At 39.6% G+C, this 16,811-nt stretch overlaps 1 protein-coding gene across 1 annotated transcript in view; it reads right to left on the bottom strand.

The window, feature by feature from the left end:
- Window positions 1-551: 551 nt before the first annotated feature.
- Window positions 552-16,811, bottom strand: part of snx29 (sorting nexin 29) — a 147,880-nt gene continuing 131,620 nt past the window's right edge. The window contains exons 20-21 of the mRNA XM_085415884.1: window positions 10,960-11,099; window positions 552-4,389 (exon numbers count right to left, since the gene is read on the bottom strand). Coding sequence (XP_085272010.1) covers window positions 4,263-4,389; window positions 10,960-11,099 — 267 coding nt within the window. The 3' untranslated portion in view covers window positions 552-4,262. The remainder of the gene's footprint in view (window positions 4,390-10,959; window positions 11,100-16,811) is intronic.

Below are 16,811 nucleotides of genomic sequence, written 5' to 3'. Positions count from 1 at the left end.
TAGAGAACATGTCTCGTGCTCAACGCTCGGTGTTCTTGACTTACATGCAGCCAAATGAGTGTAATGTTTAAGCAGCCATCCACATCCTAAACGGGCTTTTAACCAATTTTCCGGTCAATGGACGACAAGCATTTTGTACACCCTTGCTGTTCTTTTTTTAAATTTTCCCTCTATTCCACTTGAGCAAAGCAAACCCAGAAACGGGGAACTGTGTTTCCCAAAAGCTCAGAGAATGCTTAGTGAGGCAGTGAAGGTTAAGTATTCATTAAACCAAGAGGAAAACAGATGCAGCGAAAATCAAATCCATGTATGCATACGGTTCACAGAGAGAATGTGATGGGAGGACTGATGAGTTCATCTCGCAATATAAACACATCTACGCTTTACTACACACCTAATCTGTATTTAAATTGCACGCACACACCATCTGCATGCGTGCATAAATGCACTCTGACATGACTTCGCATTCTGAGCTTATTATGCAACAAATGTAGTGGCCGATTTGCTTTCATCCGTGAACGCGAGCGACAATGTTAACAATGACAGTAAGTGACACAGAAGTGTTGGTAGCGTAGATGCGATACTCTTTATTGTTCAGTCCCTCTTTGCTGTGACAGTGATGGATAAGGTCAGGCCGCTGACAAAAGGCAAGGACAGAAAAGTACATAAGAACAAACGAGGCATACTACAAAGAGAACAGTTTGGCTGCAACTCAATAAGCCAATTTCACTTTCTTTGCTTGTCATCACTCTTGTTACCAGCCTCAAGGTGCAGCAAGCAATTACGGGGGAAGGAGATGGACTCATTTGAAAGAATACTGATGTACTGAAAACTCTACCCAAAAAGAAGGGAAGCTCCACCACTGAGCATTTTAAGACTACCTGAAATACGTAAAGAAGTGTGTGATGTGCAGCAGTGGTCACAGAGTTTCAGTTTTAAAATAAGCTCTGTGGAGTATTGAGTGCTTTTTCTCCAAAATAAAAGAATTGCAAAGCTTTTTTTTATGTTTTAAATATACTGCATTGTTTACATCAACAGGAGATCGGGAGCCTTGGTCAAAATAGAAACAGCGTGTATATGGATGCTTCATAGTGCTATAAAAACCCCAAAGCGTATCAATCAGCTGCTTTAAGGGTTTCTTAAGTCTTAAATCACAAAAGCTTTTTGTTATTAGCGGGAGCTGCACAAATCTGATAAATTAGCTCCTTGTTTCTGTCTTTTAGGTTATATTAGCCACTAACAGCTAAATGCACCCTAAACTTCAACTGCAGCTGTGTGAGCTGTTTGATTAATGTGGACACCATCCAGTCTAAAGCTCAGTGATGGCGGCTTTCTGATTGATGCTGCATACAGTTGCTGTACAGGACACTACCACATATATCGTATGAATATTTGTGCTGAAAAGTTAAATGATTCCCACCTTCACTGTAAAACTGATGAATGAACAGCTGCTTTTTTATTACTACAATGAACACACGACATGTTTGCTAGCAGTACAGATTACACACAATCATGATCTGTGGGCTTATTTTCTATAAGGCAGTTCTGCACCTGCAGTGTTTTATTGTATCACAGTCATATAAAAGGAATGATAACTATCTCAGGGATTAAAAACCTGTATGTATTGATGAAAGTCGTGTGACAGTTTCCTGCCACGACTGGAGTGTTTAGCAGCGGCTCGATACTAGTGAGGGTCGTTTTTTGTGTGTTTTAGAATATCAACTTAATTAAAAACACACGAGGCTTATTCTGTTAACCTCCCATCAACAATAGTCAGGAGTGTTTACCACTTTTGCGAGCCGCCCCCTTTGATACAAGTTTCCCAAAGCCCTTCTAACACAATCACTCATTTGAACGTAGTCCGACTACTCTTGCGTAATCTATGCATATGCATGAGCTCCTGCTTTACACCACACTTGATGCTTGGCAGCACTTTGCTTGCACTCTAACAAGCAGCTTTTCTTCAAGTGTTTAGTCATTTTTAAAACATTCATTTGCAACATAACACCGCATGAAAATCTTGCTAAGACACATTAGCAAAACAATCATTAAATATTGAATTGCAGTTCAGTCAGTCGACCTTTGATAATCACCCATATTTATGTAATGAATAGGAGGGTAAACCTCCAAAACACAGCTATTTCACAATCGTGTTTCCCCCCTCCCAAAAACAAACCAGTTTAAAATATAATTAAAAACAGAGTGCAATGATATGCAAATAATTTAAAGACCCATATTTATTTGAAAATGGATGCAAGGACAACATATCCAATGTTATAACTGGTCATTTTTCTAGATATTTTTGAAAATGTGTCTGTTTTAAATATGATGTCTCTTGTCCCAAAGACACAATGTTTTCCACTAACTTGCATCATTTTAGAACTGAGGACACCAGCTGCTGTAGTTCTAAAAGTGAAATATTTTATTAATCTTACTTTTTAAAAAAATAAGATTTCTAATGTTTCACAGTTTAGAGCCTCCTTTGTCATATCTTTTATTTTAGTTTAGTAATAGGTCTGCACTGCAGGTTGGTCAGATTAACAGCCGTGCTGTTGTGACAAAATGCATTGTCTTGGAGAAATAATGGGTCAGCATTAATGGTGCTTTATAAATGTGCAAGATGTGCCTCAGTGCTTCCTGTGTACCATTTTCAATATCATGAAATCATTTGCAGATGATCGCGTTCTGTTTATTAGCATTTTACAGAAAAGTCAACTTTTTCGGTAAAAGAGTTATTTGGTAAATTTTAGTGGTATTTTGTTATTTTACCATTTTCTAATCTTAAAATATGTACGACACGAATTGATATTACACAAGGACAAATGTACTGGCCCATCTCATTACATCTATAGGAGCTGCTCTATCATGGGAACCGATGCCATGAAGCTCCTGGTGCACAGTTTCTAAGCTGATGTTAACACCTGCAGATATTGAGTCACTTTTATGCACTGTGTGCCTCAGCACTCGGCAACACTGCTTTGTTACTACACATAGTCTGCAACTTTGTGGCTCGAGTTGCCGTTCTCCTAATGCTTCCTCTTCTAAGTGATACCTCTCACAGTTGGTTGCGTTTGTAAAATTTGCAAAGGTGGAGCACACTGCTAGGTTCTTGATTTTATAGACCTGTGGCAATGGGACTGAAAACCCCTGAATTCGAAAATAAAGAGGTGTGGGCCAATATTTATGTCAATATTATGTTTGCATTTACTCATAAAATGTGGCTGCTTTTATTCTAAGTCACAATCATGGTTATCCCAAACCTTATAACCGTGCATCAAACTAAGATCACTGGTTATGTGATCATGTATTTTTGAGAGGACATACGAATTTACACTCATTTACAGCAATTCATTCATTTAGCAAGGGGCTATTCAAAAACTATGAAGGAAAGGAAAAAGGAAAGACTTTTTTTTTTTCATTTTTAAGAAAAACTGACTCCCCAGACTTTTTCACAGTCTCTTAGATATTTTAGTTTACCAGTGGTGTTTAAACCAAATCCTTTACCGTGATTATTAAATTGGATTTCTAACTTCTTTTGATAATTACTGCACCCATGGTAACATTAAGTTATGTTACACATATCACAGATTTTCTATAAAAGTCATATAATATATCAGAAGCAGGAAGAAGGAATGCCCGTTGCCTGGTGGTCCACGCCACTGATGGTGAATCAGTGTTGTCCATAAATGTAATGGCACTAAAATGCTGAGACATAAGCAGAGAAAAAAAATCATTTCCAACCAAAGACTTTAATCCCCCCCTTTGACCTCCTTCACATGCAAACCCGTTCCCTACCAACCCAGAGCAGGAATGCAGCTACAAATACTGTAGGCACTGTGACCATGAAATACTTTCACTACAAAACTTAAGAAAAACAACATGTCCCCATCATCCCAGTGTGTTTGAGAAAATAGAGAGGATTCCAAGCTAGTCCATGTGCAGCTTATAGAGTCTTACAAAGAGTCTTGGCAGAGAGTCTTTCAGTCTCTCAGTGAGGTAAAAGACACTATTTGATTGGGTCCATCAATAGGCAGTTTCAGGGGAGCAATTCATCCCTTACTTAGCCAGGCAACACAAAGAAATCTTTCGATATTCTCCTGGAATTGCCTGCAGTGAAGGTTTAGGTGACCCAGGCGTTTTATCTGTAACGCCTTTAGTGTCCTTCAGATGCTCCAAATGTCCTTTCACACATTTGAGCCTGTGGTTCACAGTCCAGAGGCACTGCAACATCGTCCCCAGATCTGAGTTCGAAGGCCCTCGGGTTAAAGGTCACCACTCTGAGGTTCAGGTCTGGCTTCCTGGGTGTTCCTGCGGCCCAGTCTGGGAAAACGTGACGAAGTTTTCGACCGTGGCGTCTTGGCTCCGCCATCGTTGGCTTGGGGTGTGTCTCTAGATAAGAGAGAACAGCAGGAAGGAGAAGAAAGACACGTGGAGTTTAAACGAACATCTGCTGAAGTTTATTACCAAGTTTATTATTCAAACACACCACTGATGCTGCGTCTGGTGGAATAAATGCATCATTTCCCTTCTGCCACAGAACCTCTCCCCTTTGAAAACCAGCTAATAGATACATTTCCATTTTGCTTCTCTAATTGACTGTTTGTTTCCCTTTAGTTACTATTACTACATCTGCCAAGATTCTCTCTTGGATGGCTCATTTGCAGTTTACAAAGGATTCATTATTCAAAATTTGGAGCAATTTTTGAAACATGAGGTCATTGCTTTTAGACAGAGGGTGACAAGAACAGACTTCTCATTTCTAATTAGTGTGGTTTTTTTCTGTGACTAACTGATTAATTCAGGAATACCTGTAAGTACCACTACATGGACTATACACATGATAGTCACATGGGAATAAAATTAAAGAATTGTTTTTCCAATTCAATGCAATTGTATTTATATTGCGCCAAATCACATCAGTCGCCTCAAGACATTTTGTATTGTAAGGTAAAGACAGTGAAATAATAGCAAGAAAACCCCAACAACTAGCCCCGCCCCCCATAAGCAAACACTTGGCGACAGTGGGAAGAACAAACTCCCTTTTAACAGGAAGCCAGCTTTTGTGTTGTAAAGCCACAGAGTCCTGTCATTAGTTGTGTAATTATAAGAAACGTGAGATCGAGTTCTAAAAGCCTCTTTTTCTTGGCTTACATATTTGCTTGGATTCCTAATCAAATCCTAAAACAAGACAAAATCCTTTAAACTGGATTACATAAACTTTTATAATATAAATTTATATAAACTTCTGCTACAGTGTGAAAAATGTTGCAGTATGTAAAGAAATCCATGGCTTGAGCTTTTGCAATGATTGTATAATCACTGTTAGTTTCACCCTTTTTTAATTTCAACCTGATGACATTGAACGAGAGCCACTTGTCTAACAAAGGAAATCAAAGGCAGGAGACCGAACACATCGAGTCGAATGCTTTCTCTGTGCACCTGTGTTCTCCTGCTCAGATTTGATTCCTTTCAGAAACAACCAGCAGCGACTGCAGCAAATTAATCATTATTTCTCAAATACAGCATATAAGCCAGTCACCTCTCACTGCTGCTGGTGACAAAACTGTGACCATTAAGTGTAAATAAAAAATGGACACAGTCAAAAAAAGTCAGCCATATTTTTTTGACACCTTTAGAAGCTAAAATTCAGCATCTCGGCTGCTTCACAACAAGCAAAAGGTGGATCAGACTGAGAAATCAGGGACACTGTATGCTCATATATACTTGGTCAATTGCAAAGTGGCCTCAACCTAAAGTAGACCCTTGTTTATTGTCAGTTTTGGCCTAAATGGGACCACTATTTATACAATATTTTTGATTAAATACCACATGACACTAACTTTAGGGCTTGAACTCATATCAGAAGAGTGTTTACTGATGTCTTTTTTGCAGTATCCTGCTGCACTTGGTTTCACCTTTGTTACCTGAATGCGCCATCTTTCTCATACACTCTGTGGCAGTGACTCTGTAATAGAAGCAGTGGGTTCAACTGTTCAAGTAGCAATAAGGAAGAGAGCATCTCCTTCTTGATGTCCAATTGGCCCAAATTAATGATGCGCCACAGCTGCTGGAGGTATGATTAAGATTAGCGGGGACATCTGAGCTATTCAATGTCAGGGACTTTCATTTCCACTCGAACAATACGGGCTAAAAATAAACACACTTGTGGCATGGTGAATGGGTGGAAGGCAGCAGGGGCAAAAAAGCTTCATGGTGGCGGATCCCAAAAACTCTGTCATGTTAAAACAGATGTATACATAGAAGGAACAGTCACAGCACAGCCCTGCAAGCATACGTTTGCATTCAAAAATGCAGTATATAAATGCATGGCTCACAAGTGTCTGTGTCATAATCATCAAGATCAGAGAGCTTTGGGCTACAGCGAACTGCCTCAGATCAATTAATATATGGTGAATATTTTTTCCCCCCTCTGGCATAACGTACATTTAGCAGTGGCTCAAGTACCACTTATTCCCAGACCTCCACTGCACCAGGCAGACTCAATCAAACACAGTCACACTATTTGAATTTGACAACGATTGGGAAAAAAACTGATATGATGGGGAGTTTTATCAGCAAAAATCATACTAAATTGAGTGCAGCATGCAGAGTTGAAACTGCAAGCCACCTCATTTATTCATAGCAAACTGTGTAAAATAGCAAAATGTGTCAAATTAATTAGGCCTATAGATTTTTTTTCCTGCCTCTCAGCATGTGTTTGTCCTCCATTTGGACACGATATTGATTTGTGCAGGATAATAACTTTCCCAGGCACTGTTGGAATATTAAAAACTTGAATGAAGAGAAATCTAATTAGAGTAAACAGGAGCACAAATACAAGCACGCAACTAAATGACTGCCTAACCCAAAGGTAGGTTATAATAAACAGTACAGTTTGAATAATTATCAATTCTCGGCCATACACACGCAAACAATGCACCACCGCAGTAAAAGGTTGTATACTTATTCTGAAACTGCCTGAAACTCCTCAGCAGTGAGATAAAGGTCTACAAAACTCTTTTTCCCCCCTGATGCAGCAGGTCAGTAAGGCGAGAGCCCAGATTGAGTACCGTGTTCTGAGTAAACTGCAAAAGTGGTGAGGTTGAGCTGCATACTAAGTGGTGGCGAATCTAGGAAGAGGTGTTACCTCGTCACTGTTCCAGACAAGTGAGGAAAATTGCAGCATGCAAGACCGGAGAGAGTGTGGAGAGAGACGAAGATCTGCGGCCAGATAAGTGTTGGCCACCAAACAAAGTGTGTGCCTTATTTCTTAAAAAAACACAACAACAAAAAACACACTGCTGTAACTGAAATGGTAAATGAACTGCTTTTCTATGGTGCTTTTCAAGTCACAAAGCATTTTACACTACAATCAATGATTCACACACACACACACAAGAAAAAAAAAAAAAAAATCACAGCTAGGTCTGCCCATGTTCGCCTCATCATCAACAATGAAGGACAGAATCACCGACCTTCTGACTGCTGAACTAGGTGTCTATCACAGTGAAGCTGGTCATTGTTAATAAAACAAGGGTACATCCACGCTAGCAACTTTATAATCCTGCTATCAATTAAGCAAACGTACAGGACATTTATTGGCTCTTCTGAAGTAAGTTTTCATTTGAAAAATGATCTTAAAAACCAAATCAATCAGTAAAAACTCCCATAAAATTGTGCACTTGAAAAATAGACTAAACTGTTTATAAAGCATCTTCTGTTTGCTTTTCTAAACCTTAACTTTAGCATTTTTGCTACCACCATGTTGGTTCATTGGAGCCAGAAGTCTCCAAACTTGAATAAGGTGCCTAAATGCCAAGTTATCAACTGATGCTAGAAAATTCTGTTAAAATGCTCCAAAAAAGCTAAAGAAGTCACTTGAATTAGCTTAGCTTAGAGCAGTGTTTCCCAACCACTGTGCAGCGACATATAGGTGTGCCATGAGAAATGATCAGGTGTGCCGTGGAAGATTATCTGGTTCCACCTGATTGGTACTCTCAGCGATTGGCTGAGTAATGGGCAGAACAATTACATTCTCTTCCACTAGAAGGCAGTACAGCTACCTGCTCTAATTAAGTGAGTTGCCAACTGCCAGTAAAACAAAAGAAGAGGCAGGGCATAATAGCGATAGCTAAATATTTAAAAAGAAAAAATCTGACCTGTGTCCTGGAGACAAACCGAGCTAATTCTGCTATACCTGGTGCACAGGGGAAAATGATCAATATGCTTTTTGTGATATTTTTGTTTGGTGGTGTGCCGTGTGATTTTTCTAATGTGAAAAATGTACCGCGGCTCCCTTAGGTTGGGAAACGCTGGTTTAGACCTATCAGCTACAGCTAGTCAATCAAAGTGGCCACTGGACTCACTTTAAGCATCAACTAAATCCTAAATGGGTGAGTTAGAAACTAAACCCATTTTCTGGTTTTATTTAGTGAAGACAATCTTTTTAATGGGTTAGATTTATGCATTTTAACATGGGAATCTCTGGAAACGGACTCACTTCTCCTTTTTTTTCCCAATTTCTTCCTACACTTCAACTCCTCATAAACAAAGTTTCAAGTAATATCAAAAAGCACAAAGCGTTTACTTTTAGAGCCTGCCTCATGTAACCACTCGAGGAACACTGCATGTTAATTTAAGTGTGTTGTGCAGTGAAAAAAACAAACAAAAAAACACTGAAGATCACAGAAGATACAGCATACTGACATCAGATAGGATTTAGTTACACAAACTCTTTGTACTCTTTGTTTCGCATTAGAGACGTTTGAGCCTCTGGAAATAAAGACACCGTCCACTGTCACTTTAAAATCTCATCCTGTAACAGACTGCTGTGATCAAATAGATAAGCGTCAGTGCTTATGTCAAAATAATGCTAAGTAACGGGAACACTTCCAGCTCTCCGACACTTCGGACAAACCACAGGAGGAATAGTAGTGTTATAGCTGTTTAATGACTCAGCGATGGTAAACTTATTTTTGAAGTTTGTGACAAACAACCACGAATTTTCAGGTGTTGACGTCACTGCTTCAGCAGCAAAAAGCTGTCATATCAATTCTGGCTTTGATTGATGCATCTCTCTCATAGCGATCTTTGAGCCACTGAATTTTGTGTCTTTTTTCAATGCACTGCAAGATTTGTTATCTTGCATTTGTGGATCTTCAGTCTTAGTGTTTGCCATTGTATCTGCCAAATCAGCAACCATACCTGCTGGCATCTTGTAACCCCAGACAAATATTGGCTGTGCACAGTTAACAGAGGGGGCGGGGAAACAGCTATTAACAAAGTGAGCTGAAAAACTCATGTGCACAAATGCACTGAGTATCTGAAACTGTGAAGTAAACAATCGAGAGCTACTTTTGAGGTGAAGGTCACAGTTTATGTTAATGTTTCTCTCTGACACTGTGGTCAGATAATAGAGTGATGCATGGTTTCTTTAAAGGCCGAGCGCTACTCAACCTTGCGCCTCCTCCACCTCCAACCCCTCCCTCTTCCTCCATCAACAGGTTCATGACCACATTATTCAGGTGCTCATTCCTCACCACAGAGGTTAGACATCATGAAAACACCAAAGGCAACATTATCAAGGGCTGTTGAGATGCACGGCCCCTTACAAACCCACAGGAGTCGGTATTATTGTGGTACAGTATGCTGATCTGAGTTGATGAAGTGTCATCTACGATTTCACTGAGTCGTGTGTAAAGACTTCAGCGTCACTACAAATTACAACAAGAAGACAACAGCTATTCAGCAACTGACATATTTAGAGGCTCTCTGCTACATGCTACACGTCTGCTTGCACACCGACTACAAAGCTTAGTTGTGCGATGGTGTCACTACGGTTACACTACAAACCAGAGTTTTTTTACTTGTAGTTTTAATTGAAAACCAGCACAAATGAGCTTGTCAGCACGTTTGTTTTCCCTTTCTGCTCTAACACTTTGTTGTCTAAAAACCACACACAGAAAATATAAAATCTCAAGGACATGCTTTAAATGGGTACACACTGAGATGTACATCAGACACCAAATGACAAGGAAGGACTGCAGAAAGACTGCAGAGTTATACCACACACACAGACACACACAGACTCACTCCTGAGGTGAAAACAATATCATCCACGCTGGAAAAAATGTAGTCGTTTCATTTTGAAAGATGACGCCGATGTCTCGGGAGAAGAAACAGCATTCCACTCGGATGGCGCGACAGGTCAGACATGCTGGCTGATCGCAGTAAGTGGAAACTGATGTGAATATTGACAGGAAACGACTGGAACATCTCATTTTGAAATGTAGCCTGGGCGGTAGGTGGGCATCTGAGGCATCATACATTTTCACACTTGCTAGTCTGAGAGTGTGTGTGTGTGTGTGTGAGAGAGAGAGAAAGAGGGAGAACATACTGTGTATTTTCCATGTGTGAATATGAGTGTTAAAGTCAGGGAAAGTTTGTTTTCCAGAGACTTCCAGGATTCTGTCTGCTCGCTTGTATCCTGTGCAAACTCTTCACACAACACTAGTGACAGTTAACGCTTCCTACAAAATGTTGTATATTACAATGATATAATAAACAGAGACAAATGCCAGGAAGCTGTTATTTTTTTCTTTTTAGATGTTGTGTATGCAAACAGTGGTTAAACAAAACCTTTAAATAGGTAACCATGGGGACTATATTTGAGCTTCCTGTAGACAAAAAGCTAACACCTGCATTTGATGATAGATGTTATATAAAGGAAACTAGAAAATGATTTACATTACTCCCACTCAAATTAGTTGAGAGTTTCTTAGAAATTTCTGGCAAGATTTCTCTCGGAAGTTTCTATAAGATGACGCCAACCTTTAACAGACACGATCTGAACATGTGCTAGAAGCTGTTACCTGAATCTGTTGCACCTACGCACACAACTGCATGTCATATATTTAAGCTAATATTCTGTTTTTCAGGAGCTTATGTGTGACCACTTACTGACAGAAAGGCAGCAGCGACAGCAGCGTCTCTTTGGTGGGGCTGGCTGTGAACTCTGGCAGCGTCTGGATCAGTTTGTTCATCACCGTGCGAAGGTAGCCCTGCAGCTGCTTCCTTCTTTCCTCCACAAACTTGGCATCCTGAGACAGATGAAGAAGAGTTAGTCTGAAATAGACACTGAGGTTAAAGCTGCACCTGAATACATACATCATGGACTGCGTGTGACAGGATAATATTTCCTCATAGCACCGAAACCACACATGACTCTGCCTTAGAATTCATTTTCTTTTGGACTTCTGACCTGCTGATTTGGGTTCACTTTAACTGCTATTATCAGTATAGCACAATCCCACTGCAAATACAGCAAATTTTATTGGAGGATTTAGCCAAGTGCCAATGAAGGTGGACGTTTTCAATGTTAGGTTTACTGCTGTTCAGCTAATAGTTAGCAAGTGCTTGAAGACTAGCTGGCATCTGACATGAAAACTACATGTGACTGTGGAAACCTGCTAACAACCACAGAAACTCCTCTTCGTGACCAATTTCATCTAGTGACTCGCAGCAATCACTTGCTATCCAGTGGTTGCTCGTGGCCAGTGATTGGTCTTTAGGCTCGTGAAAACTGAGGCGTAAAGTAATTTAAAAAATAAATAAAGGAAAAAAAGCGCGTGTACGCCATTAGAAGAAATCAACGTCAACATTTGGAAAGGTCAAAGAGGACCTTTTTGTAGAAACAATTGCAAATACTGTATACATTTACACATTTACATTTTTCTTTCTTAACTGTATTGGTGACAGGAAGTATGTACATTTTTGCACATGTGTAAAATGACATAGATCATGTTGTGACAAGCTGACCGGGACCGTGGAAAGGTAAGGAGTTGCAAATTGTGACTTAAAGACATGTAACTGACGTGCCAGATTCAGATCCTTTGCAGGTATCCTCTGTGATGAATGGCTTTCAGTTTTTCTAGCATCCATACAAACCAAAAGCACCCTGCTGACTCTCTGCCAGCGGCCAGGCTGTCCAATCCTTTCCAATCTGCTCTGACAAGAAATATTGCATAATCCAAAAAATAAAAAGCATTTTTTAGGATTACCACATTTATTATTTGTGTTGATTTTGTCGTTTCATTTCTGATGTTGATAAAGTGCAGTGTTCTGAGCATTCAGACCCGCTTCCACTGTGCGACTCTGAAGGCAGAGGCACAGAGCCACATGGCCAATGTGAGCATGGCTAATCGGCATCCAGCAAGGCTCAGAACAAAGCCTGGGCAATGCTCCGTGTTACTCTCTGGTGTTTGGGACTGGAACAAACAGCCATTGAAGGAGGCCAATATTTCCCTTTTTTTTCCCCAACTACTGCTTCTCTTTTGATCTCAAATCCCAAAACGCATGTGATTTAATTGTTATGGCTTGAAATGCACATGTGGTTCTTTTGAACAAGAAGAATGAATACCAAGGCTGAATATGCAACCATGGGAAAACAACGCTTTATTTTAAGAAGATACAGCATGTGATAACACATCCAAAGAACAACTCACAATTAAAGTGAGAGCACAGGAGTGATACGGTCTTTCTTTTTTAAAAACATCTGGAATGCTTGGTGAGTTTTCTCAAAACTCATTTTCCAAGGAGCAGCCACATTCACACTTCATTCCTATCAATGCTTAAGAAATAACTATGGCAAATGCTTATAAATAAAGACAAAGCAAACACCAGGAGTCTTCCAGCAGTTTTTTTAAGATAGGAAACCGTCTGTATACCTGCGACACGATGCCTTACAGACAAATTGTGACTCAAGATTTGTTCCTTTCACGGGAACAAATCCACACCTCACTGACAACTATATCACTTCTAGTTTGTTAAACAGTGGCACTGATGCTGATAGGACAGCGCAGAGCAGACAGAAAAGTGGGAGACGGTGAGAGAAAGACTCGTAGGTAAGTATTCATGTGCTGTTCCCAACTAAAAATGAACCCGCCTAAAATCTCACATTTGAGTTGCAAGTCCTACATTTCAAAATTGATTAATTTAGATGGATAGTAAAAGGAAAAGAATTCATTTATTTTCCCATCCCAAAGTCAAATTAAATCAGTTTAACCCACAATACACACTTTCAGTCGGATCTTACACGCGGCGCACGGCAGTGCTCCGATTACATCAAGTAGCACAGGACGTGGAAGCTAAAACACTGAATCCTCACCGGTTTTGCCAAAATGTTATCATACATTAATTTGAATTCTTCCTATTAAATATGAGAATATATTATATGATTTAATACTGAAAAACTGAACAAACTCAGTTTGGATTTTGTGTTTGAACATGAGAGGCACTCTCAAACCTTTAAAATGTACTTTAATTATTTTTAGATTATTCTTTTATCCTATCCTTCATGTACTTTATTTGAAATTGTTCAATAATGCAATGACTGGATTTTTCAATTATTGCTATTGTGAACTACAGAAAAATGAACTGAGCTGAGCCCAGTTATCTCTTGTTTGCGTGTGCAACCTCGGAAAAGCTCATTTTAATAATAATAATAATAATAATAATAATAATAATAATAATAATAATAATGGATTGCATTTATATAGTGCTTTTCAGGACCCCTCAAAGCGCTTACAATTCTACTATTCATTCACACACACATTCACACACTGGTGGAGGCAGCTACAGTTGTAGCCACAGCTGCCCTGGGGCAGACTGACAGAAGCGAGGCTGCCATATCGCGCCATCGGCCCCTCTGGACATCACCAGTAGGCGTTAGGTGAAGTGTCTCGCCCAAAGACACAACGACCGAGACTGTCCGAGCCGGGGCTCGAACCGGCAACCTTCCGGTTACAAGACGAACTGCCAACTCTTTGAGCCACGATCGCCCTTAAATGGGGACCACTGAAACTCACCTCTCTGTCAGCATAAAGAAGTTCACCTACATATTTAATCCCTCAGATTTTTCTACTCACAAAGAAATCCTGTTGTAGCACAGAAAGAAATTGATCAGCAGCTCCTTGGGCTTAATTTCTCAGAAATAATAAATGAGTAAAATTACAGGAAAAGTTCTGGCAGCGTTTTTGCTATGTCACAGAAAATGTCCTTTTTTTCCTGTAGTCCCATAGAAAAAACAAAAAACAAAAACAGGAACAGAAACTTTCCTGTCATTTGATTGTTTATCTATTTCGTTGTTGGCTTGGTGTTGTATGATTGACCATGAGGGATCAAAAGTTGCAAAAAATTACAATACAATAAAAAAATTTACAATTAAAAAATACAGTAGGAACTATAAAGTCCTTCAAAGCCATGAAGTGGACCAAATTACGGTGTTTGCCAGGATGATTCTGGCCCTTGGGCCTCGTGTTTGACAGTCCTGTGGTAAAATATGTTTAGAATGAAGATGTTAAAGGTTGGATAACAACAACTAGTTATTATTATTTCAATCATTAATCATTACTAAAATCTCTACATTTCTACCAGTAGTCTTTTTAGCCTTGAGTCACAGCAGAATGGCAACAGTAATAATAACCAAGCTAAGCTGAACTTTGAATAGTACACTATTATTGCATATTTCATACAGGCAGCAAATACTAAAGGACCTCTTTAGGTCTAGCACTGCTCGGCTTAAAACAATTTAAAGAAAATCATCAGCACTTTTCTCTGTGCTGAGTTAGTAACTGTATAAATCACTGCAATAAACACTGTAAATGTGGTGACAAGAAACATCCTCTGTGGGAGGATATGAGCTGCGTTCGGTGCAGCATTTTCAAATTTTTCCTGTCTGAACCTACAAAAGTTAGGTAGATGATATGCAGGGCAACAGCTAGAGAGAACTTTAAAAAAAAGTTCATTGTAGCCCCAAATAGAGGATAAGTATGTAAGTTCAGCAGAGTGGGAGTGGATAACTAAACTCAGCTGCATGCTGGGTAAAGCAGACGGGGGTAAGAGCGGGTAAATCTGATGTGTCAGATTAGGCTGTGCATGCCAGCACGGGTTTCATGCTATGTCGACACAACAAGGGACACCCTGCCTGCTTTCACGGATGTCAGAGCAGTAATAACACTAATGGACATCATGACAGACTCATCCTCTTGTGGAAAAACAGAAGTTTAAAGAGAGGCCAGGTGCTGTGTCTTGTTTGCAGAGATGAACAAGAGGGCAGAGCAGAAACTACTGTGGCATACTGATGCTGGTACAAGGCAGATGCTGTCCTCTTAAATCTGTCCTCTTACCTCCTGCTATCATAACACTGCTCTTTACTTGCTCCCCCACACTACTACACTCGTGTGATATCACAAGGACATATAAACATAAAGGTGATGTTTTATGAGCATCTCAGTTCTAAGCTTTATACTGTGTGTCACACAGACTGTTCAATCAAGATGGAAAAAAGAAGAAGCAGCAAGACCGACTGTTTAGTAAAGTCAAAACTAAGATTTTGCATTTTTGTATGTTATAGAACATCTGTTCACTAGATATTATGAAGCACGTTGGATTGGTACATCTAGAATAAAAGACTGATTAGAAGCAAGTCGTGCATCTTGGCATTGCCTTCATTTTAAATTCCTTATTTACATAAAAGGGGAGACAGCAACAATTTTCATTTCTATGGTCCGAAGGACTCGCATTCATGAAATCAAAAGACAGATCTGATTTTTAAAAATGATTTTACATTTTGATGTCGCCCAAAATGAGATTCTTCAAAGCCCACAAGTTATAGTACAACTGCTACAACACAAACACTGCAAAACATTACAGCTTCATTAACTGCTCAGTGCAGAGCGCCGACACATCGACATCTGTGGCTCGTTCCACCACAGCACTAAACTAATGCCATGCTAATTCACATGAATAAGTTAACCAAGTGAAACAATAACTACACCTTCATATATCATTTCTGTGATAAAGAGCAGAGATGCCTTGTAAACTTCAACTGTGTATAAGTCAGTGTGACACTACGGCTGGCCCATATATTTCCTGTTTGGGCTGTTAGCTGGTTCTTTGAGGGCAAAACCAGGACAACCCTCATCTTCTTACTCCTGTAGTTAGCCACATATTACAAAGCAAACTTTTCCCATCCGACTGCTCCCGCCACTGATGATGTAGCTGATATAAGAACTGACAAAGACTTAGAGTGAGTGATCAGCGATCTTAAAACATTTAGTTAGATTAGCTAAAGTGTAAGTGCAGTAACGACCCTGTTTCTGTCCTTTTCATGGTCAACATTAAACCCTTGTTTCTTCTCTGCTGTGGTAGTTAACTCAAGCAATGTCCATTAATAAGTCTCTAAAGTCATTTGTTGCAGGAGAAATTGGGGTTGTGTCAGAAAATGCAATGCAAATGCAAATTCCCACTACTGAGCCATAACGACTCAACAACATGGTCTTAAAGTGCAATCTAGATACATGACATTATAATAGCAGCACTAGCTAACATTTAACTGTCACTTTCCCTAGATGTAATCCTTGTTGTTTATTTGATTCTTAGTGTTATTTATGGTTTATTTTGATTTTCATTCATTGCTGAGCCTTTAGCTCTTCTCAACTCGTAGATCTAGTTCATGTTTTACATTTGTGGAGTCCCTTCTGTGGTTCCACCTTCTGTTACGTTCATGCATGTTCTATGGATCCTTGTTCCAGTGTGGTTGTTATTCGTCTGCTGCTTTGCTTTGCTAGGCCTTCCACTCTTGTGTTTTGCATTTACTTCTACTGCCTCATTGACTTCACCTGCAGGATTATACACCCCTGATTAGCCTTCTGTGTATTGTCCGTCTCTGCTTTTCTTTGTCATCTGTAATCCTACCCTGTCTGTTTCCCTCTGTCTTATCAAGTGGATGTTGTTGCCCTGCAATTCAGTTT

The sequence above is a fragment of the Rhamphochromis longiceps genome, linkage group LG8 (assembly GCF_057381845.1).
Source record: "Rhamphochromis longiceps isolate RC_006_pf linkage group LG8, R_longiceps_female_GT1.1, whole genome shotgun sequence".
Taxonomy (NCBI): domain Eukaryota; kingdom Metazoa; phylum Chordata; class Actinopteri; order Cichliformes; family Cichlidae; genus Rhamphochromis; species Rhamphochromis longiceps.
The sequence above is the reverse complement of the archived record's forward strand: the minus strand, read 5'-3'. Positions and strand labels throughout refer to the sequence as shown.